Source organism: Phragmites australis, chromosome 24 (genome assembly GCF_958298935.1).
Source record: "Phragmites australis chromosome 24, lpPhrAust1.1, whole genome shotgun sequence".
Lineage (NCBI taxonomy): Eukaryota > Viridiplantae > Streptophyta > Magnoliopsida > Poales > Poaceae > Phragmites > Phragmites australis.
The window spans coordinates 521,550-543,938 of NC_084944.1; the positions used below are offsets into that span (position 1 = coordinate 521,550).

General features: G+C 47.1%; 4 protein-coding genes across 5 annotated transcripts; 3 read left to right on the top strand and 1 right to left on the bottom strand.

The window, feature by feature from the left end:
* Nucleotides 1-441: 441 nt before the first annotated feature.
* LOC133907777 (replication factor C subunit 5-like) lies at nucleotides 442-5,832 on the top strand. Its single transcript, XM_062349872.1, has 11 exons — nucleotides 442-1,256; nucleotides 1,529-1,639; nucleotides 1,720-1,752; nucleotides 1,910-2,072; nucleotides 2,189-2,367; nucleotides 2,461-2,597; nucleotides 4,826-4,921; nucleotides 5,023-5,092; nucleotides 5,198-5,278; nucleotides 5,390-5,537; nucleotides 5,621-5,832. The coding sequence occupies exons 1-11, from the start codon at nucleotides 489-491 to the stop codon at nucleotides 5,692-5,694; spliced, it is 1,860 nt and encodes a 619-aa protein (XP_062205856.1). The 5' UTR covers nucleotides 442-488; the 3' UTR covers nucleotides 5,695-5,832.
* Nucleotides 5,833-10,530: 4,698 nt separating this feature from the next.
* LOC133907015 (RING-H2 finger protein ATL28-like) lies at nucleotides 10,531-11,833 on the bottom strand. Its single transcript, XM_062348985.1, has one exon. The coding sequence runs from the start codon at nucleotides 11,624-11,626 to the stop codon at nucleotides 10,880-10,882; it is 747 nt and encodes a 248-aa protein (XP_062204969.1). The 5' UTR covers nucleotides 11,627-11,833; the 3' UTR covers nucleotides 10,531-10,879.
* A 723-nt stretch (nucleotides 11,834-12,556) lies between these two features.
* Nucleotides 12,557-15,349, top strand: LOC133907016 (uncharacterized). Of its 2 annotated transcripts, none has more exons than XM_062348986.1 (7): nucleotides 12,557-12,802; nucleotides 12,941-12,977; nucleotides 13,929-14,002; nucleotides 14,110-14,203; nucleotides 14,297-14,379; nucleotides 14,537-14,699; nucleotides 14,834-15,349. In XM_062348986.1, exons 1-7 carry the CDS (start codon nucleotides 12,731-12,733, stop codon nucleotides 14,854-14,856), a joined length of 546 nt encoding a protein of 181 aa, XP_062204970.1. In that variant the 5' UTR covers nucleotides 12,557-12,730; the 3' UTR covers nucleotides 14,857-15,349. The 2 variants fall into 2 exon arrangements, with proteins under 2 accessions (XP_062204970.1, XP_062204971.1); XM_062348987.1 differs by having other exon boundaries at nucleotides 12,569-12,802; nucleotides 14,537-14,729.
* Nucleotides 15,350-15,631: 282 nt separating this feature from the next.
* LOC133907013 (uncharacterized) lies at nucleotides 15,632-17,682 on the top strand. The gene has a single exon (XM_062348984.1). The coding sequence runs from the start codon at nucleotides 15,829-15,831 to the stop codon at nucleotides 17,404-17,406; it is 1,578 nt and encodes a 525-aa protein (XP_062204968.1). The 5' UTR covers nucleotides 15,632-15,828; the 3' UTR covers nucleotides 17,407-17,682.
* Nucleotides 17,683-22,389: the final 4,707 nt, after the last annotated feature.

Here is a 22,389-nt window from a genome sequence, read left to right on the forward strand (position 1 = left end):
CTTCAGTTAGTTCGGTTAGACAGTTAAGTTGAGGTTCAGTTAGTTAGTCTGTCAGTTATTGTGAGCGCTGATGGAGCTGTGATGAAGCGCGCGGGACGTGCAATGAGGCCATTGCCAAGAGTGAGTGCTGGACCAAGAGCCTTCAGTTCAGCAGAAGCGTGTCATTCATCGACCATGTCAGCTGCAAAAAGGTTAAAAAATCTCACGTCGCCATGCCATCTCGCACCGCTAAGCCGGCCAGCCCGCAGGTCCCTGGGAAGATGATTCCTCAGGTCCGGCAGAAAGCAATATCCTTACTGCCTCCAGTCCCCATCGTCCCCCAGCAGAGCACCATCACCCCACCCTGTCGCAGTTGCTCGCGTTGGTCGCACCGTCACCCTCCTTGCCTTTCTCGCCGTGCATTGGTTTCGTCACCTCCTTGTTCGCGCCACGCCACGCCACGCCACGCACACCGTACCGCCGCGTCCACCTCCCGCTCCGAGATCACCATGGCGATCAACTCCTCCTCGCCGGCACCCGCGCCGTCCCCGGCCACCACCCTTTCCGCCGTGCTCGGCGAGGACCGCCGCCGGGAGCGCAGCCACCACGGCCCCGGACTCGGACAGGGCCGCCTTCTCCCCCTCCTCATCCCGGCATGCGGGCGCCCCGTCGGGGCGGTGGGGAGGTCGTCACCCTCATCCTCGCCGCACTCCCAGATCATGAGCAAACTCCACCGCTGGGGCACCGCCTTCCTGCCGAAGAGCGGCGCCGCCGTCGCGCGCGACCTCGAGGCCCGAAGGCGCACACCAAGCCCGCCACCACGGCCTAGAGCGTCGTCCGCGGCGGCACCGGCCGCGGCCCAGGCGTTGCCGCGCCACGAGGCGCCCGTCATGACTGTGAGTGTCCCCGAGAGGAGGCCTTTGAGGGAGAGAGAGGAGCCCGCCGTCGGAGAGCCGGCCGCGGGATCCAAAGCCAATGCCGAAGCGGACACGTCCACCGGCGAGAGCGCAGGGAGCAGCGAACGCGCGACGTCGATCACTCCTGTTGGAAGAGGAGGAGGGGGTACCTGGCTGAAAGCTTCGCCGAAGAAGACAATGAGATATTTGTCACTGCAGACGGACATCAGTGAAGAGGGCAAATCCCCTCAGTCGCTCGCCGAGTTGCCGGCGTTGGTCGTGGCGACCGACGACAAGTTCGTGTGGGCGGACAAGTACCGGCCCAATGTCCTCAACGAGTTCATCTGCAACAAGGCCGTCGCCGCCGAGCTCTATCAGCTGGTGATCACTTGCTCACATCACAAACGTTCATTGTCTTTCCATTTGGATTTGAGGTCAAACAAAAATTCAGTCTACTGTTTCAAGTTAACCTTGTCAATCGGGATAAGTTTGCAATTTGTAACTTCATCTTAGCGAGAATTTTAGGAGGGTTAGAAGTGAAGGGTGAAGGGCCTCTCGATGAGCATTTGGAATCAGTTCGCTTGATACATGGACTGAGGCACAAATGACACGCTGATATGGGGTTTACTTTTCTACTCATTTGTTGCATGCAGGTTGTTGCACACCAGTGCAAGCATTTCATATTTGAAGGGCCGCCGGCGGTTGGGAAGAGAAGTATGGTGTTGGCACTTATAAGGGATGGTTTTGGTCCTGATGATCTCAAGGTCACTATTACTAATTTGTGCGAAATTTAAACCTTGGTACTCACAAATTCTTATGCATTATTCATCTTGTCATTTCGCAGATAGAGGAACAGACAAAGAGATTTGAGTTGAAGGTATTATGCGCTAATGCGTTTTCTAGTTTTATTAATCACATTGTCACAATTGCTGAAGTGGTAAACTTCTTTTCTTCTTCCTTGGAGGGAATTATAAAATGAAATCTCTTCTTTACCCTTTTTCCATGGTGACCTGTTGACCGATTTGATACTGTAGGGAGAAATTAGAAAGCATATTGATGTCAGAGTGAAGATTTCAGGACATCATGTGGAGGTAAACTTGGCTGATTTACATGGCTATGAGAAGTATGTCATAACTACTTTGTTGAATGAATCCATCCCATCACCAAACTCGGTTTGTGATCATACTAAATGCAGAGGTAATTGGCAATATTTGTTCATGAAAGCAGGAAATTTCAACAACCGTGTGATCTTCATTGATTTGCCGGTATTTGTACATGATGTGTTCAAGCGTTTGTGGCTTACATACCTGCAGTGATTGTTCTCCATGACGCTGATAAACTCTCGTCCGATCTTCAACGTTATATTGGTTGGTTTTTGGGGAGGTATTCGGGGTGCGACAAAATCATTTTCTGCTGCTCCGATGCTTCAAACCTTGATGCTGTCAAACATCTTTGCAAGGTCGTGACACTTCAGCCACCTTCATTTGATGAGGTACCTGGCAATACAGCCTGTTGATCAGTGCTACATGTATGATATTCTTCACTTATTGTGCTGGACAGTCTGCTAAAAGATTATTTGATTTAGATAATAAAGGTTCTAGAGTACATCGCAACGCATGAGAGCATCTATTTGCCTCATGATCTTGCCAGGAGAATAACAGTAAGCGCAAGCAATAATCTCCGACAGGCAATACGCTCTTTTGAAGCTACTTGGAAGGCAAAGTAAGTACCTTAACAAGACTTTTCTCCTTCTTTTTACATAAAACTAAGTTCTCTTTCTTTTTACATATATTTCACTTGTGTTTAATCTGCATATATCCTTCTCAGCCTCGCGTTGTCCCCTTCAGGGTGACTCGAGGCGACAACGCACCGCCGCCTAGCACCCCCCTCTCTGCACCCCGCCCGGCCGCCGTCGCCAGTGACCTGCTCCGGCGGCGGGCCCCCTTCCCCTCTCTCTTCCCTCCTTTCTCCTTCTCCCCTCCCTCTTTCTCCCCCCTGCTGGCGGGTTTTTCTCCGACTAGTGGTGCAGTCCGAGCTCAGGGTGCCCTCACCGAATCCGCCCCAGTCGGGCCGGATCAAGTCTCCCGTCGGCCGGATCTATGTCCTGGCGGCATGATCACCGCGGATCCGCACCTCGCTTGCACGTGGAGTTCCTGCAGGGCGCGGCACCGTGCGGTGCTGCTATGGGCGCCTCTACGGCGACGGCCACCAGACTCGCGGCGGTGTTGCACGTGGGCAGTGGGCCTGTGCTGTCGTGCGTTGTGCGCTGCGTTGCTCTCGCAAGCGCTGCCGCAAGCCATGGCCGACGCGCAGTGGCTACCCTGGCTGGCGTCCAGTTCATATGCTTTCCCCTTTGCTCGTCCGTGCAGTCTATCCCTCGGCAGACTGCAGTGGTGGTTGATGCTGTGGACACCGACGGTGTCGTGTGGTTTTTCTGCACGGTGATGTGTGCGTGGTGGCTCGGCTACAGGGTGCCGTGATAGCACGGCATCCTGCCTCTCTTGGCCTCCCGGTCGATTGGTCTCCTCCTCTTGTCAGTTTGTCCTACTCCTCCCAGTCTCGACCTGCAGGGAGACCAGTCGTTGTTGGTGTTCTTGTGGTCAATGCATGCGCAAGGTCGGCCACTGCTGATGGACAGCTGCCTCGACGTCTGCTCAGTTGCATGGGTGGGCGGCCTGACGCCACGGTGGCTGGCCTGATGGTGGTTCTGCTATGGTTGTTGGTCCTATCCACCCCTGTGCTCGCCTCCTAGCCCGTCGGTGGATTTGCTACTAGCCTCAAGCCCCTTCACCTTGCGTTGCACGGCCTCTGACATTAGCTGCTGCCAGTGCTCCTCCCCTTGCCAAACCTCTCTTCTCCTGGTTTCGACCCGTGGGGAGCTCGGTGGCGAGTTGATGATTCGAGGACAGTCTTCCGGTGTTTCGTTGCTCCTCCCCTTACTTGGTCTCCTCCTTTCTATAGGTCGGGCACGGGAGGAGCTTCGGTTCGGTGGGCGCGGTGGCCTGGTGGTGTCGTGGCTGCTGCATTGGCTGTGGGTTTGCATTCTTTTGTGCAGATTTCCAGGGTGGGGAGCTGTGAGTGAAAGCTCTGCTCGGCTAGCTAGTGCCAATGTCGTTGATGCCCTCGGACGTCTTTCCCTCCCTGGAGGTGACATTATTGTGGCTCTTCCACCCTAAATGCTTCTTCGGGTGAAAACCCTCTCTGGGTGTCCGAACGGGCGACGACGACATTGATATCGTTACCTTCCTGAAGGCGCCGCTTCAAGAAGCCCCTGCTCTCGCCGTCTGATTCGTTGGCTTCTTCTGTAGGTCTACCCTTACATTCTTGGTTCACAACGACTCTTCATTCTGGTTTGGTGCTTCGCGACAGCGTTCTGGTCCAATACGCGCTTCTCCAAAGCAACGCGCTGCCAACTTGTGTGACAGAAAGGTGTGGCGTAGGAGCAGGGCTCCGCCGACCGAGTTGCGGCGTGGGAGCAGGGTTCCGCCGATCTGAGTTGTGAGGGGGTCAATTGTTTGATCAGTTAGCGCGTGAGTTGAGTTGAGTTGGATTTGTCTATTGTCTGGTTGTGCTTTTTGGTATAGGCACCGTTCTGTTCGAGTTGAGGTCGTATTATCATCTCGGAGTTATCTGCCGGTTTTTTCAACAGACCAGTTGTTAAGGTTTTTGGACCCAGTTTTCCTCATAAACATGGTCAAGTCTCTTTTTCTTTAATAGCATCGGCATCTCTGGTGCCGTCCTTTCGAAAAAAAATAATAATCTTACCACATGTGCCGGTATGCGGATAAAAAATGATGATGTATTACAGTTCTACAATGTGATTTAACTCCCCTTCTTTTTATGAACTATTGCAAGTCGTATGACATTCTTTTTTTAGTAAAGTTACTGTTCTTTCATTTATCAAGGTGTATTTCATATTAAATCAATAAAAACTCCCCTTACATACACAGCTACCCGTTCATAGAAGGCCAAGCTATATTGACAGGATGGGAAGAGGAAATCTCTAATTTGGCTAGAAATATCATGGAGGAGCCAAGTTCAAAGCAGTAAGCTATCCCTTGCGTTCTGACGTTTCAATTTAGCAAAATGTCGAGCTACTTTAAACGTCCGAACAAAATAGAACCTTTTTGTTTTTCTGCGTGCACAGACTATTTGTTATCCGGGGGAAGATCAGAAAATTGATTGAACATGATGTGTCACCTCATTTCATTTTCTCTGTAAGCTCAGATCTGCGTTTTGTCTCTATGATTATTCCAATCAGGCCCAGTTTTTGCCAGAGTTTACTACTGTTAATTTTTTCCTTTTTTTCTATTGAGATGTAGCACCTGGTCGCTGAACTGAAAAGGGACAAGGATGAAGAGTTTCAGCATAGTATAGATGAAATGGCGTTGGACTTGAACCATGTAAGCATTGCTGGCGTCTTCAGTGATTGTCAGTTTTCCATTTGTCAGCCTACAACTAGTGTATCGTCTACTTTACACTGATTTGTGGTGCATGTTTGCTCCCCTGCCTAGTGCAAAGAATGCAAGCTTCTAAAAGGACAGTGCAAAGGATGCAAATCTCGGGAGGCAGCTTTGGAAATGAGAAATATGAACATAGAAGGTTTTACCGAGGAGGCTCGTGACCATGGGGAAACCATCCAATGCTTCATAATGATTGAAGGTACTAGCAGTTCTTTTGGTTTCAATTTTCTTCTGAACTTTTAGTCCAGTTAAGCAACTAAATTGACCTTGCAATCCTGGCAGAATTCACTGTGAGGTTCATGAGCTTCTACAGATCTTTAGTAGCGAAGAACTCGAATAGAAGCGGTGCTCAATGAAGAACGACTCATAGCTTCAGTCGACAAATCCCCTTGCGGAAGTTCTGTCGTACTGTTGGTACCTAAATAAGACGCGATGTGTCTTCGGATAATCAAAGCACCTCAAGAACGATAGTGGTCTCGTTTCTACATCCTGTAAAATAGACCTGTATATGGTCCCGTTTGTATGCACTTATAACACACACAAGTTTACATATATTACTATAATATATGATAATATTAATAAAAACAGATTATGGGTGATCTATATAGTTTTGTGTTCTCTGATCTCTGGACCCTTGCTTCGACCTCCTTCAAATGATAGTAGTCATATATGAACAGTGGTTCTAATTTTTACAGCAAAATTGTTTACAGTCAAGAATGCAGCTACCATCCGTAATGAAGTTTAAAATTAGTCAAAGCCTAACTTTAGAATAGCCTTGTTTATGCATATGGCTATCAACCATTCGATGCCCTGGTTCATCCGTTTCTGTGAGAAATTGTCTAAACAGTATTCTAATTAATCATCAGGAAGATTATTATTCATCACAATAACCTCGATGATTAATTAAAATATCATCCTGTTAGTCCTGCTATTTGTTTTGTGTCTAAGATCGGAACACATATATTTCCAATATAAACAATCATAATCAAGCTTAATAAAGAACGAGTAATTAAATCATATTATAAATTCGTAACCATTAATAAGTTTAACAATTTACATCAAAGAGATATAGAATGATACTAAAACTGATCAACTCCTAGCCAAAAGAGAAACTATGTAGTAGAAATAAAAGTTGAAGACAGGAAAAGATAGGTGTAGCCATATACCCTTAGGCTTCACCCCAAAAACACGACCTTCGAGTATTTACCTACTCATTCCCGCCGCTAGTATCAGCGGGTGTCAAGTAGCCAAACATCATCTCTTCCTCTTCTGCAAAACCTGTAGAGCATCTGAGTACAAAGGTATTCATAAGTCTTAATCTATATAGGGTACATATAAATAACCCGATTCTGAGGATTATACATTGGGCCATTAGTAAAGAAAAATACCACAAGGTTGATGAAAGGATCGAATGACCTAAGAGGGAGTGAACTGGGCAATTAAAAACTTTTACCAAAAACTAGAACAAATAGGAATCATAGCCTAGATGAAGAAAAAAAATGCGACTACACGAACAAGCTAGAAGAAGGCAACTAAACAAGAAAGCAAAGGCTCTAAGAAAATACGAAATTAAAAACTTGTAAGAATGTAAATGCTCAAATTAAATTACGAAATAGTAAAGAAATAGATAAGAGAACACCGAATTTTTTTTCCAAAATATCGAGGAGTTTGCACTCCCCCTAGTCTTCGTTGGAGCATCCACCAAAGATATTGTTCTCCCTTAAGTCACCAAGACTGAAGTGATCCCTCATGATTGTCACTTCTTCCTCTCCAGATTGGCGGGCATCAAACCAAATACATAGTTCTTTCCGAAGCTCCTACAAGAACTCTAAGAGCTCACCGAGACATCACCAATCACCAAAGACTAGCTAGGTGTTGCTAACCACCAAGAGTAACAAGCCAATAGCTTCACTTGACCAAGATTAAGCCTATACTACAGCTATATGCACACTTGCTACTTTTCAAGTAATAATGATGTCATTAATCTTCAATTAGGGACTTAGAAATCAACTCAAATGCTCTATCTTGTTTCTTGATGACACACACAGTGTATAAACTCCTCTGAGTCGTGAGAGTACCACATGAGACCAAGTGAAGGGGTATTTATAGGCTAGAAACACCAACCTAACACCAGATCATCCTGTGCGTACAAACTAGCCAAACTGCCAGTTGCAACCCTCTCTAGAAAATATGCTCCGGTGATGATTTCAATGCCATCACCGGGCTATTTAGTGGGTTAAACTTCTTCTGTCCTCAAAAACTTCTCTAGTAGAAAAGCTACGTTGTACACACTTGTCTATCACTGGACTATCCGGTGAGTGAAACTCCTTCAAACCAACCAAAACAACCCTCTCTGGAAATATTGCTCTGGTGATCCTTTCTTGCCTTCACCGGACCATCCGATGATTGAAGTTTCTTCTGCCACCAGAAACTGTTCTCTGCAAGAATTGGTCTGGTGTACACACCATGATCATCGGACCATCCGGTGAGCTAAGCTTCAAACTTCTTCACCTGGAATCTCCTCTGGAATAATTGGTCCGGTGTAGTCATCATTGCATCACTGGATAATCTGGTGAGTTGAATTTCAATTTTTCCTGACAATGCCCCTTTCGCTGAAATAGACCGGTGCTCTCACCACACTAACACCGGACTATCCGGTATAACACTTTTAACAGTTTTGGCCACATGTCACCTAGAAAATCATCCGGTGATTACATCATTTTGTTCATCGGAGTATCCGGTGCATCTAGAGTGTTTTCTGTCTTGAGATAACCACATGCTCCGGTGAGATCACTTCATATAGACCCGATCATCCGGTGAGGTAAATTTTCTCGGAGCTCATCCAATTCAAACTTTCTTAAGCTCTAGCTTCTCCACATATCAACCATGGGCTTCTATGAGCTACCTAGTGCTAGAATTTCACAAGTGTGCATCAAACCATGTCTAGACTCACTAGATCAAACTACTACTCTTAGTCCCTCTTTATAGTACAGTCAAAAAACTAAGTAAAAATGATCTATACTACTCTAAGTGTCCTTCATCTCCTTTGCGATACTTAGAACTAGAAAATCATTAATCTTGATGCACAAGTCCTTTGACCGTCCACATAATCGCCTTAGAGATCAAGAATACCTAATTATCATTGTGAACTAAATTTTTTATTCCCTTCAAATTGTTAGTCACAAGGATACGGTTGTCATTAATCACCGAAACAATTATCATTTACCTAGATGCCTAGATGCTAAAATCTTCCCCTTTTTAGTAATTGATGACAACATATGTGAGAAGATATAGATATGATTTGAAGTACACCCTATCATACTAGGCAATTGACAGCATATAACCAAAAAAGAAAGAGAAAACCTAGCACTAGAACAACCTATCATGCCAGTTCAAATAGAATTAAGCACGCATGAAATAAAACACAATATGATGACAAGCTAAAACATCGATTAAGAACCAAATGATATGTCATTACATCAAAATCCATAAGATTCAACAAGCCGAACCTAGCTACCCAAAAGCTAAACTAGACTCCCCTGAAACTAGCAAGCTCTCTAGACACTCAAGACTAACTATCTCTTTCCAAAACTCTCCCTAACATTAGACTCTCTCTTCCCCTTTGGCATCTAAGCACCAAAAAGAGAACACATCTGGAGCCGGAGGAGACGAGGGAGCCGACACTGCCAAAGAAGGCTACACCACGAACTAAGAAGCATCAGTCTCGGAGTCGGATGCAGATGAGATAAGCTCAACATCAGCATCGTCGGTAGGTGAGAATGCTCTTGCTGCAGGCTGACTCTGCACAGTGTCTGGACGAGGGTCGGAGCTAGAGGTGTCGAGACCCTAGGTAGCCATCTCCTGGTCAACCTAACTAAGCAGCACTCAAAGAGTAGGCTCTACCTTATCAAACACAGGCTGCGAGACAGCTGGAGGCACAACTAGAGGATCCTGATCAGGGTCAGTCGGCTGTGGTGAGTCCTCAAAACTGAGAGGTCCAGTGGGTAGAGGTGACGACAGTGAAGTAAGCACTGGCCTCGAAGATATCCCAGCAGGCTGAGAATGTACTCCAGTGTTGAAGAGAGCTGACAGTGGAAAGTCTAATCCTGGAGTAGTCAAAAGTCCACTGATGCTGCCTGGGAGAGGATTGGCGGCTGGAGCTGGTGCTGGAGGTGCAGCTGGCAACTAAAGGTCAGTGTGCTGGAACAGGAAAGAGAACATACGAGCATTGTTCTCTCTGTCTGACTGAAGTGCTGAGAACATGACCTGTTACTGCTGCTGAAGAGACTGCAAGAAGACCATCTGCTGCTCCTGTTGGTGAATCATGTTGGCCTGAAGCTTCACCCGCATCTCAGCCTGTGCTGCTAGCTGCTGTTGGATCTACTACTGCTGAACTACCTATTGCTGCTGCATATGCTGAAGAATCAACGCAAGCTCTAAAGACTATGCAGCAGGGGTACTGGAGGAGCTGTCTCAGACGCTAAAGTAATAAGAACTGAGGTTTGAGGAGCAGTCTGAGAAGAACCTCCTGCCTTGGCATCGTGTGACCTAGCGACCGGGGGAATGTACTCAATGTCGTCCGAGTCTGAAACATTGTCCACGTCAAAGATATACTAAGGTAGCTCTACCTCGGCCTCTGCTAGGGCTTGGTCCTCAGCTACTGCTCTCTCTCGCTCATCAACAAGGATCAGCTCCTGAGCGTGAACCATGACTCGCTGACCATGATGTCTGTCTGTTAGGGCAGAAGGAGCATACTTCTTGAAGCAAGTAGAAGACTCCTCATAGATCTCGAGGAACTCAGGATACCTAATGGCGTGAGCAAGCAAATGAGAGATGAAGTGTGCATATGACTGTTGTCTGGCTATATCATTCTCCTTCTATTCTTTTCCTTCTTCAAGGCATGTAGGGATTCTTCAAAGTACTCTAAACCATCTCTAAGGTGTTTGAGACTTGTTTAACCGGTTTTTGATATACCAACACGTGTAAGCACATACAATAACGATTATACATATATAATTACGTAATTAGCATTTTAAGACGTGACAGTTTCCAATCCATATCAACCGATAGGCTGCAGGGGAAGAAGTGCACAAGCCACTCTGCCGTTCCATTTCTGAAACTAATCAGAACGCTGCAGCTAATGAGCAATTCCCTCTCGAGACATGCAGATGAACAATTCTGATTTTCTGATCACAATGCTAATGAAAACTACAGTATATACATTTCCATAAATGGTAGTACGCATCAGCATGCCTGTATCTGTAATTGTGAATGTATACAGTCGTCAGATACACATGGTATCAGTGTGTCACCATGCATGCTTGCATGAACCGTTGAACCGTTGCCGTGCGAAAAAAATCTATGGAGCGGTGCTAGACACATGTCCCAATGTGAATCTCACCGCTGCATAGAATTTTTTTTCCGTTGCTATGAGCTAGCTATCCTCTCAAACCCAACACACCAGAAATTTCACAAAAAAGGGGGAAGAAATCTTGACAATACGCCGGCGACCTGGCACTCGGTGCTTGGCCACCTAGTGTGTCACCGGTCAGCTCGCGATCGAGCGCCAACGTTGTCATGGCTCGCTGGGGGTGGCGTCGTATGGTCTGCGGTCGTCACCGCTACGCCTGGTCCCTCGTCGACCGCGATCGTGATGCGGCCACCGTCCCCGTCGTGTTCTTGGTGAACGGCGGCGTGGCCCGGCTGGGGCGGCGGCGCGCCCAGTTCGGAGCGGCAGACTGGGCACGTGGTGTGTGCGCCGAGCCACGAGTCTATGCACGCCGTGTGGAACGCGTGGCGGCAGACGGTGAGCAGGCGGACGGCGTCGCCGGCGGTGAACTCGGACAGGCAGACCGCGCACTCGGCCGCCCCCGGCGCGGACCGCGCAGCCGCCGCGTCCTCGAACCACCGCACCGTGGGGAACGTGGCGAGGATGGAAGGGTCCAGCCCGGCCGGCTTGCGCAGCGCGTGCGGGTCCGACCCCGCTGCGTCGGACGCCGCGTCCGCGCCGGCGTCGCGGGGGCGGCGGCGGCGGCGGTGGAGCCAGAGGGAGAAGAAGTGGAGGAGGTCGCGCAGGAGAAAGATGGAGAGGAAGCAGAGGAGGAGCACGAAGAGGATGAAGACCGGGAGCAGCATGGGGAACGACGTTTGCGGCGCTGGTAGCAATGCCGGGGGCGGTGCTGCTGCCGGCCTCGAGGAAGAGACGCTGGCGACGTGGGCGTGGGCGCGAGAGTCGTGGCTGGCATCGAGGAGAAGGCGGCGCGCGGCCGTGGCCACGCCCGTGTCCATCGGCGCATGGGACGGGATGATCTGGCTAGGCTTTTAGGCGTGTGTGGCTCATGGCGCGCGGGCGTTGGTTGGGCGTCGTCGGTGTCGGGTGGTGGAGCCGTGGGCTTTACGGCGAGGTGAAGGTGACGCCGGGACGGCACGACACCGACATGCATCACGCGCGCATGGGCATGGCCCCGCCGGCCGGTGGCATCTGAAGGATCGAGGCAACGCGAGGTAGCCACGCATCATGGGTCATGTCGCTGCTAATTTTGGTTGCGTTTCCTTTCCCTTTGCCCCCTTCGTTTCAATTTGTTGCTGTTCGGTGACCGTCTGTCAGCTGAGGCATGACTAGACACATAACCTTTCTTCCCTCTTCCTCTGGAACTCATGACTCGGCAATAGAATCTCTCTGAATTGTCCAATCCTTCCTCTACTTCTCTCCAATTCCCCACTTCCTTCTTCCAGCTACTATCCTTTGCTAACACAGTCGTCGTGTCTACGTCCGAAAACCACGAGTAGCGAACTGAAATAGGGCCGGCATCCAAGATTTGGTCACAACCACGAGGACTTGCCATGTTACGGACGCGGGAGACTTTGAACTCATGCTGACGGGAGGAGATGCATGCTGAGTAGCTCCTTCATACATCTGCAACTTCACCAACAAGCTTGGACTTCTCATAATTGGTAGCATTGTATCTGAAAAAATTCAAACAGTGCACAATCGTGATCTATTTGTAAATAAGCATCATATTGTGGTCTTTACGGTGGAACCTATCCACTCAGGTTAAGTCCCGGACTTAATACATGTGCTCACATTTATCAAATGACTGCGTATTAGTATAGCAACCGAAAGTTGTATTTCCTTTTTCTAAGAAAAAGTACTAAACTCAAACTGAGGCCCATAAATGAAGAGATGAAATGAGCCCGAAGTGAAGCCCACGCTGGAAAGACCTTGGCTGGGCCCCATTGCCAATGGTGGTCCACTAGTCTGGACCGAGTCCGACGACTTCTTCGGTGCGCCGCCCGCCCTCCTCGTTACATCGGCTCGCCGGCGACTGGTCCGGGCGGCACAGACCGGGAGAAGGAAGGCGCCGAATCGGGAGGCTCTGGCCGGAGGGATCCATGTTTACGAACGCTCAGCGCCAGGTCGAGCGCACCGGCCGCTACGGCACTCCACGAGATCAGTACCTTCAGGTCCGTCCCGTCTCTTCCTTCCTTCCTTAGGGATTGGTGCTGGGGGGGGGGGGGGTCCTCTTGCTGGTTTCCCCCTTGCAAATCGACTTGCTGATTAACCGTTCCTATTTTTTCTCCCACTCGATTACGCTTCATCAGGATCTCGTGACCCAGTTCCAGAACTCCACGGATGAAGGTTAGTGGCTACTTTTCTTGGTTCGTTCAGCCCGCTTCCTTTGCAGACCATTTTCTGTGTACTTTTCTAGCAGCTACGAGTATTAGTTTGGGGACCAGTCCCAGCAGCAGCAGCAGCAGGTTTTTAGTCTGAATCGTATTGGTTTGTGTGATCAGAAGGTGATGTTTTGTTGCTACCGGTCGATTATCCGTTACGATCTAGTACGCTACAATGAATACGTGCAATGCGGAGTGGAGAAACATTTTACTATTGAATTATGATTGTTTCTATGTTTTCACTAGGCCTAGTAGTTTACTTTTAGTAGTTCTGGTAGTGCCTGTGCTAGTTTCCTATGTAATAACGGCCTAAAGAACTGGTTGTGGTTGTAAGTTGTAACTTCTAAATTCTTCTTGATATATTGATACACATAGCTTAGAGCATGTACAATGGGGTGATTATGGAAAAAAAACGGGTTTTTTTTTTCTTAACTACAATAGCATAGGTGCTTAGACAGATAGCAAGGTGCTTACTTAAGCACCGATGCTTATATTGGTGCTAACAAGATAGTTAATCATATTTCAGCACATGTAGTCTTTGTTTGCATTGAAAATTACAATTTTTATGTAAGTGCTTAACACTCTCTTTTCTTAAGCACTTAGCCATAAGCACCTAGCATTGTTCATGCCCTTATGCGTATCCTTGAAAAGTTAGGTTAGAGTAGCAGCATATTGCACCTGTATAAAAAAAAGGAATAGCTAACTTGGTGCAAGATCTAGAGGGAGAAAGGCTGATTTAATCAAAACAACAGGGAGAAAGGCTGGTCAGTGCTTAGACTATCTAGCAAACCTTTTTTTTTCTGGGTTATTGGTTTAGATAGAACCGTATTTAAAGGCTAAAGCTACCACGGGTGATGGATTAAATTCCATGCTACTGTACGGTATACACTCACTTATTTCACCTGTTTTGTTTCAGAATCCAAGGAGAAAGTAGTTGCAAACTTGGCAAATTTCGCGTATGACCCTTTTAACTATGCCTTTATGCGTCAGGTTGTTGATTCCACTCAACTTCTCTTTTGGAACAGTTGGTGCATATTTCCTGTAAATACAGTCTTGAATTAGCTGTCCTGTTCAATAACTCTGTCTTATTTTCTCAGCTGAATGTTCTTGAGCTATTCTTGGACTGCATCACAGAGCCGAATGAAAGGCTTGTTGAGTTCGGCGTTGGTGGAATCTGTAATTCATGTGTTGGTGAGCTACACAATACGTTGAACTCTATGATTTCTTATTCGATGTGAATTAGTTTGATACTCATTCTTTGTGTATCCATCTGTGTACATGCAGATCCTGCAAATGCTTCAGTCATTATTCAGTGCGGTGGCATCCCATTGATTCTACAATGCTTATCAAGCCCAGTGAGGAATACTGTGAGTATTTCTGAAGCTTAGAACAACACTGTAACATTAACACTGCCAAATTATTGCATGGAGGTTTTGTTCTTTTGGCAGGGTATATTTTCTAGTTGATTCCGTACTTCTTTTTTGTCATTTGAGCAATTTCTTGTTTGATGACATGACATAATAGGTGACTTATGCACTTGGGGCTTTGTATTATTTATGCAACCCTTCAACAAAGAAAGAGATCCTGAAACCAGATGTAGTTCGGATTATAAGAGAGTATGCTGCAGCTGGAGCTGTTAACACCAGCTTCAGCAATCTGGCTAATGCTTTCCTGGAGAAGCATGTTGGTTCGTGACCTACACTGAGAATTTTAGAATGTAAGGCTTGCACCATGTCATCTTCCTATGCTGTTTTATCTGTTCTCATTATGAACTGAAGAAACTAAAGGCAAGAACTCATGTGACTTCATCATTGTGAACAGGGTGCGATGTAAAAGTGTCATAATGTAATATACACGGGAATGAGCATTCTAAAAGACGGAGGAAAATTGATGCTTATTCAAGCAGCCACTTGTTTCTTGATGAGAGAACATGCCCCGGGATAGGCTGAAGAGAGAATTCTTCCGCACCTCAGCAAGAACGGTGTCCTAGTTCTCAAAATTCAGAAGTTACATTATCACAGTTTAGTCATCTGTGGAAATGATGTGCATGTTACCAGCCGTCTTGCTGCTCTTGTTCTTGGGTTGTTGGCGTGTCACCCATGCTTGCTTAGCAACGTGTAGTGAAACTTCAGTAAGCAATGTCTAACAGCAGCTGCTAAGACTTGATAGGATGGCACATGGTGATCTCTTTTAAGTGAGGTGTTGTTGTACCAGGGGAGCTTCTTTCTTCCCTCACAATTTTGCATACGACTATGTAAACTTAGTACTATTGTTTTTCTTATGATCCTGTTGCTCATGCTTTAAGTATGCCTAATATATATATTTTTTTGCATGGAAGTATGCCTGATATATAATTAACTTGCTGGCTGATGGCATCAGATTTTATTTGATTGGGATCAGTTTGTGTGTGTGTGTGTGTGTGTGTTTGGTGGTAGCATCTGAATTGCTCTTCCTGAACGAGATGCATGCAACATGGTGAATTCGTCATGTTGAAGCAAGGGAGTCCTCTGGTTGAATTGTTAAGGCCCAACAGACGAAAGGGCCCAGGAGCCCATAATTATCTATCAATAGGCAGGCCTCAGCGGCAATACCCATTATACCCTTGACCCGTGAACCGGACTCCGTAAACGCCGCCCCACCGCCACCGCCGCCGCCTCTCTCCCTTTGCCTTCCCTTGCAGCTACAAAACCCTAACAAAATTCTCCACCACTTCCTCCAAGCCCTCACCACCGGTAGGGTAGCGATTGCCTGTTGCTTCGATCCGATTCAATCCAGTCCATCCTTGCGAGCGAGCGGCGGCGGTAGTCGCAACCAGGATGCTGCCCGGATCGGCGGCTCCGGCGGGAGGCTCCGGGATGTTCGTCCCGGCGGCGACGGCGGGCACGGTGCTGTGCTGCATGTGCGGCGTGTCCATGCAGCCCAACCCGGCCAACATGTGCGCGCGCTGCCTCCGCGCGCGCGTCGACATCACCGAGGGTGTCCCGCGCCACGCCGCCGTGGTCTACTGCCCGGACTGCTCCACCTACCTCCAGCCGCCGCGCTCCTGGCTGCGCGCGACCCCCGAGTCCCCCGAGCTCATGCAGATCCTGCTCCGCCGCATCAAACGCCCGCTCGCGCGCCTCCGCGTCTCCCTCTCCGGCGCCGAGTTCGTCTTCTCCGAGCCCCACTCCAAGCGCCTCCGCCTCAAGCTCAGCCTCCGCCGCGAGGTGCTCCACGGCGTCGTCCTCGAGCAGACGCACCCCGTCGAGTTCGTCGTCCACGACCGACTCTGCGACTCCTGCGCCCGCTTGCAATCCAACCCCGACCAGTGGGTCGCCGTCGTCCAGCTCCGCCAGCACGTCCCGCACCGCCGCACCTTCCTCTACCTCGAGCAGCTCCTCATCAAGCACGGGCAGGCTGCCCTCGCGATCCGAGTCGCCGCGGCCCCCGGCGGCCTCGACTTCTTCTTCGGCTCGCGCTCCCACGCCACCCGCCTTGTCGACTTCCTCACCACCGTCGCGCCCGTCCAAACTCAGACAGCCAAACAGCTCGTCTCGCACGACACCAAGAGCAGCGTGTACAACTACAAGTACACCTTTTCGGTTGATATCTGCCCGATCTGCCGTGAGGACCTCATCGCGCTCAGCCCCCAGGCGTCCCGCGACCTTGGTGGCCTTGGCCCTCTTGTCCTCTGCGTCAAGGTTACCAATGCCATTGCGCTGCTTGACCCTCTCACACTGCGTGTGCACCACCTCGAGGAGAAGAAGTACAGGGTCTATAACTTCAAAGCGGCTCTGACTAGCAAGCAACTTGTGGAGTACATCGTGCTAGACATTGAACAAGAGTCACCTGAGATCTCCATCGATGGATCTCGCTACCAGTTGGCATTTGCGCAGGTTGCCCGGGTGTCGGATTTCGGGAAGAATGATACCATATTTATGGTGCGGACGCATCTTGGGCACCTGCTGAACCCTGGTGACCTTGCCCTTGGGTACGATCTCTATGGCGCGAACATGAATGATGATGACATGGACACGGCTATGATGCGGCACAGCTTACCTGAAGTGATTCTTGTCAAGAAGAGCTATGAGAAGAAGCCACGCACACGGCGATGGAAGCTGAAGAGGCTGCCAGTGGAGGAAGATGCTGCAAACAAGGCCAAAGGTGAGGAAGAGAAGAGGCTAGATGAGTATGAAGCTTTCCTCAAGGACTTGGAGCAGAACCCAGAGTTGAGGTTTAAGATAAATCTGTACAAGAACGAGGATTATAGGTCAGAGATGGCATCGACGATTGGTGATGATGTCCCTACTGTGCCAATTGAGGAGCTGATTGAGGACATGACCCTTGGTGACGACGAGGAGGATGAAGGGGACGAAGTTGTGGAACGCAACACACGTGCTGGAATGGTGGAATGAGCAAAATACCAACTGTTGCTGCATTGCTTAGAAGAGTTGGCGCTTCCAGATCATAGATCTGAACTGGTTCTGTTAAATTATCTTATATGCCCCCCCCCCCCTACTGCTATAAGTTTAAATTTTGGTGGTGTTGCTTAAAAATTAAGTTTCAACTTTTTCTGTTTGTTGGAATCGACATTGTTTCAAACCTTATCTTGTATTGGGGTGTAAGAATCATGTTAAGTTAAATGTTTTTATGACATTCTATGTATTTTGTGATATGTTGTTTGCTTTTCATGCTTTCGCCCGTCCGGCCATCACAGCGCTTCATAAGTATTGAATTTTCAATGTCATAATTTGTTGGGCATGTTTGATTTCAATTTGCAATCCTTCTCCTGTATCTGGGTGCACCGACGATGTCTTAGGTTGAATACTATTGTGATTTTCTGTTCTGTTTGTTATCTTTTAAGCATTGGTCATGCTGTAGTTGATTGTAAAGTAGGATGGATTATTCGGATTTCCAGAACATCTAGTTCACTGCCGTCTACTTCCTCTCCCAGCTTTCAGTGCCTTTCCCCCCTGAATATCTAATGTACGGAAATTTACAGCTTATTGTTGAGTGCCAACTGCCAAGGTATGAACATTTAGGCAATTATTGGACATCTGCAGCCAGTGTATATAAGAATTGTGAATATATCTCCTTATCGCAGCTTAGGCTATTGTTGACGTTGTCTCAAGTTTCAATCATTATCCTGTATCTGGGTGCAATGATTGTGTCTGAAGTAGTAACTTTGTACACAGGGGAGTGAAATAGCACGCTAAAGATGAACAATCTGACATGTTAAGACACAATCTGACATGCAAGTATATCAAGTGCAAATTGTTGTGGGGAATGGATGTCTGCTAAGGATCACATGAAAATCTACTGTCTGTCACTCATACTTTTGTACCCAGTACCCAATAATCATCAAGTGACTTGAGCACACTTCAGTGCATCAACTCTTGCAATTGTTTCAGGCACTTTATTCAGGCCTTGGACGCAAGGCTCATTATCAGAATGGACGGTGCTATACTGACTGTCTGACTAGTGATGGCTGTGTGCTTGATTTTGATTAAATTAGATGGTTGATAGAGCCTTAGAGGGATGTGGGCTTATGCAGGTGAAGCCTGTAACTCCTTATGGAAATATAGTTTTTCTTTTTCTCTATGTACGTTCACATAGCTAGTCCTTTTTTCTGTGTGGTACTTTTCTTTGTTTCTCAGTCCACTGTACCTAAACAGCTAGTATAGTGACTTACGCTATACAAGTTAGTGGAACTTGTCTTTCAGAATATGGTGGTGCAAAAAGAGGTTATCTGAATCTGCAGCCTGTAGCATTGAGCTGCAGCAGTGGTGTTTCAGCTGAGAATGCTTTGCTATCTTTGTTCATCTGTTGGTAGAGTGGCAGTTGCTTTGAAAAACTGGAGCTTAATTTGTGTCGCAGGGAGAGCCAAATCGGGCACTGATTGATTACTGCAATCTGATGAAGAAGCAAGCAAGGGTCAGTCACATGCAATCTGATCAAGAAGCTGCTGCTGGGGACCAAACAAAAACACAAGTTCCCTTTGAGATTCCCGTCGGCGTTCCTCCACCCCCATCTGACAGATGACCCCTCTCTCTCGGCCGTCGGATTAGATCTTGAGAGATAGAGAGGGAGTCTTGGGCCAAGGGGATCGATCCCGTGAACCAAGCAGGCAAGTAGGAGTCCTCTCCTGATTCGATCAATCAGCATCCGCGATTGCGCTTGCAGAACTTGCCTACATGTACTCGGTTTGCTGGATGAAAGAATGCTAGAGAACAGCAACACAAGCTTGGCAGATCAAAAGACAAACAGAACAACTCTTAAGATGAAAAACAGCGGCGTGCTCCAGAGGCCTGAGGGGTCTGCAGATCCAAGTTTCGCCGCCCGGTACAGACGCAAAAACCATGGGAAAATTCATGGATACTGGGAATGGATCGCACAAGCATGCCTCAAAATTTTGGACTCTGGTATGATCTCTAGATGGAGAAATAAAAAAGATAATAAAGTCCGAGGGTGGTCGGTAAATGATATAACGATTGCAAGACTGGATTCTTCATGGTGATTCGAATTTCAGGTTTTTTCACCTTTGTGCTAATGGAAGGAAAGGGAAAAATCGCATCAGACAGTTAGAGACAGAAACAGAGATGGTTATGAAATATGATGACATCACGAAGCATATCATCGAGTTTTATAAACGCCTATATGGCTCCTAACCAGATAAAGATATGCATCTAAAATAACATTTTTGGATCAAACTGAACAGGTTTCTCCTCAGGGCTCTTATTTCAGAACCTATCAAGATCTAAACAGGGAGATCCTTTATCCCTAATTTTATTCAATTTTGTGGCAAAAGTTTTGGGCTCGTTGATGAATAAGGCTAGGGATAAAGACCTTATCTCAGGGTTAATGGAACACCTTATCCCGGGGGAATCATACATGTGCAATACACTGATAACACGATGATTATGTCTGATTGCTCGGAAGCTAGCATTCTAAACCTGAAGATTATATTGCATTGCTTTGAATGGATGTCAGGACTTAAAATCAACTTTCACAAGAGTGAGGCATTTGTTTTTGGAACCGACCAAGAAACAAAAGAGAAATGTACCAATATGCTCAATTGCAAATTAGGCATCCTGCCAATAAAATATCTTGGTCTAATTGATGATCAGTCTTTGAGTGTGGGATGCCTTTGACCCTTTGGTCCAAAAACTATTTAAGAGGCTTGACCCTTGGAAGGAGACAAACATGTCTTCAGGGAGGAGACTTGTGTTATCCAACACTTGCTTGAGTGGTCTCCCCATGTATATCATAGGTTTCTATATCCCTCATGTTGGGACCCATGGGAGGATGAATTCTATTAGATCCAAATTCCTATAGAGATGGGCTCAAGATAAGTTCAAGTAACATATTGTAAAGTAGGAGGTTGTTTGCAAACCGAAAGACCAAAGAGGTCTAGGTATTATCAACACACGGATTATGAATCAATATCTAATGGTCAAATGAATTTGGAAACTCTTGAGAAATAGGTAGGAACTTTGGTGCAGGCTCCTGAGGGCCAAATATATGATAGATGGGGATTTCTTTGCCTCTAAGAGGAAAGGATCCACTCAGTTCTGACAAGGTCTTCATAAGGTTAAACATTTATTCTAGTGAGGAGTTGTATATAAGGTGCACAATGGGAAAATAATTAGTTTTTAGACTGATACCTAGATACATGATACCCCCTTAAGATCCAATTCCCTTAGCTATACAAAATGATCTCAGATGCATCTGCCAAGGTGGTTGATTGCTTTGAGGGGGCACTTTCAGAATCAATTTCAGAAGAGCTCTAACTCCCTTAGAATTAATTAGCAAGATATGAGGTTTTAAAGAGGCTGATAAACTTCATCAATTTGGATGACTTAGATGATGAAGTTCACTGGTCCTGGAGGAGTCTAGGAATTTCACCACTAAGTCTTTATATCGTTTCATGCTGGATGGTGTAATAAGAAGCAAAATTAGCGGTACAATTTGGAAATGCAAAGTTCCACAAAAGATAAAGATCTTTATCTGACAGATGCTCAATGATAGATTGCAAACTGCAACCACTTTAATGAGGATGAGGTGGAAGGGTAGTGATGCTTGCTATCTTTGTGGAAAAAAAAGAAAATGTTAATCGCATTTTCTTCCAATGTTTGCTATGTAACTTTGCATGGAGTGTAGTGAGAGAATGCTTTGGATGGGTTGAGCAACCCTAGATCCTTGATGATTTTACTCTCAGATGGTTAGCTCAGAAACTAAATCTACCTACAAAACTGATTCTCTTTTTCTTTACAGAGCTTTGCTGTGTGATTTGGCGTGCTCATAATAGGATGACTATTGAAAGAAATTCCCTAACAAACCAATTGATATTCTTCTCAATAGTCTTTCGTACTTGTAGAGTTGAAAAATCCTGTTCAAGGAGGACGACAAGGACAAGATCAAACCAGCTCTTAAGCATCTCATGGAGTGGTGCCACAACTTCTAGCCTAATCATATTGTCTAATCTGATGTCTTGGTGATGTGAATCTCTCTGTGTGTTTGTAGTTGTTTATCTAGTAACTCAGAGTTATAATCTTATTTTCTTATGTCTAATCTGCTACCTTAGAGCTTGTGAGCTTCTCTGTGATGCTAGCGGCCTACAGATTGTTTTTCTTTCCTTTTTGTTGTGTGTCTGTGGTTTATACCGGTGATTTGATGATTTATGTATAGTTAATTTGCTTTCAATAAAAACAGAGATATTTGTATGATAAAAAAAGATATAACGACCACCTCGTAATACCAGATAACCACCATTTATCGGTCACATGAGCGCGCGAAAAATCAAGAATAAATTCATGGAGAAGGGGGAAGGAGCGGCGAATGATCGTGTAAAATTTCTTGACCCGATTCGATCTCTGAGGGGAGATATGAAAAAGAGAAATTTCATCCTGGGGTGGTTGGTGAATGAAACAACGACCATGAGGGGCATGAAAAAAAATCAAGAGGAAAATTCATTGAGAAGTGGCTTAGAGCGCCGCGTACGAATTTTCAAGGTCTGATACGATCTCGAGAGTAGGAAATAAAAAGGAAATTGGGCTAAGACTGAACGCGATAGTATTGAGTCATTACTAGCAAAGCAGCCATGCACAAGCAGCTGGCTAGAACCTTCAGTTACCAAGCTTGTAAGCACTCAACGGCTCCGTGATCTCGACGAAGGCGAACGTCCCTTGGAGGTTGCCGGACACCGCCGTCCCCGGCCCGCTGATCCGCACGGACCGTACCTCGCCGCACTGCAACCTCCCCGCGTCGCGCTGCCTGTGCCCGAACACCTGCTTCCGCTCGGAGACCTCCAACTCCATGGCCGGGACGTACTTGCCGTGCGCGAAGTGCGGCCGGCGCGAGCCGCTGCTGCACGCCGTGCACCTGCACGCTGTGCCGGC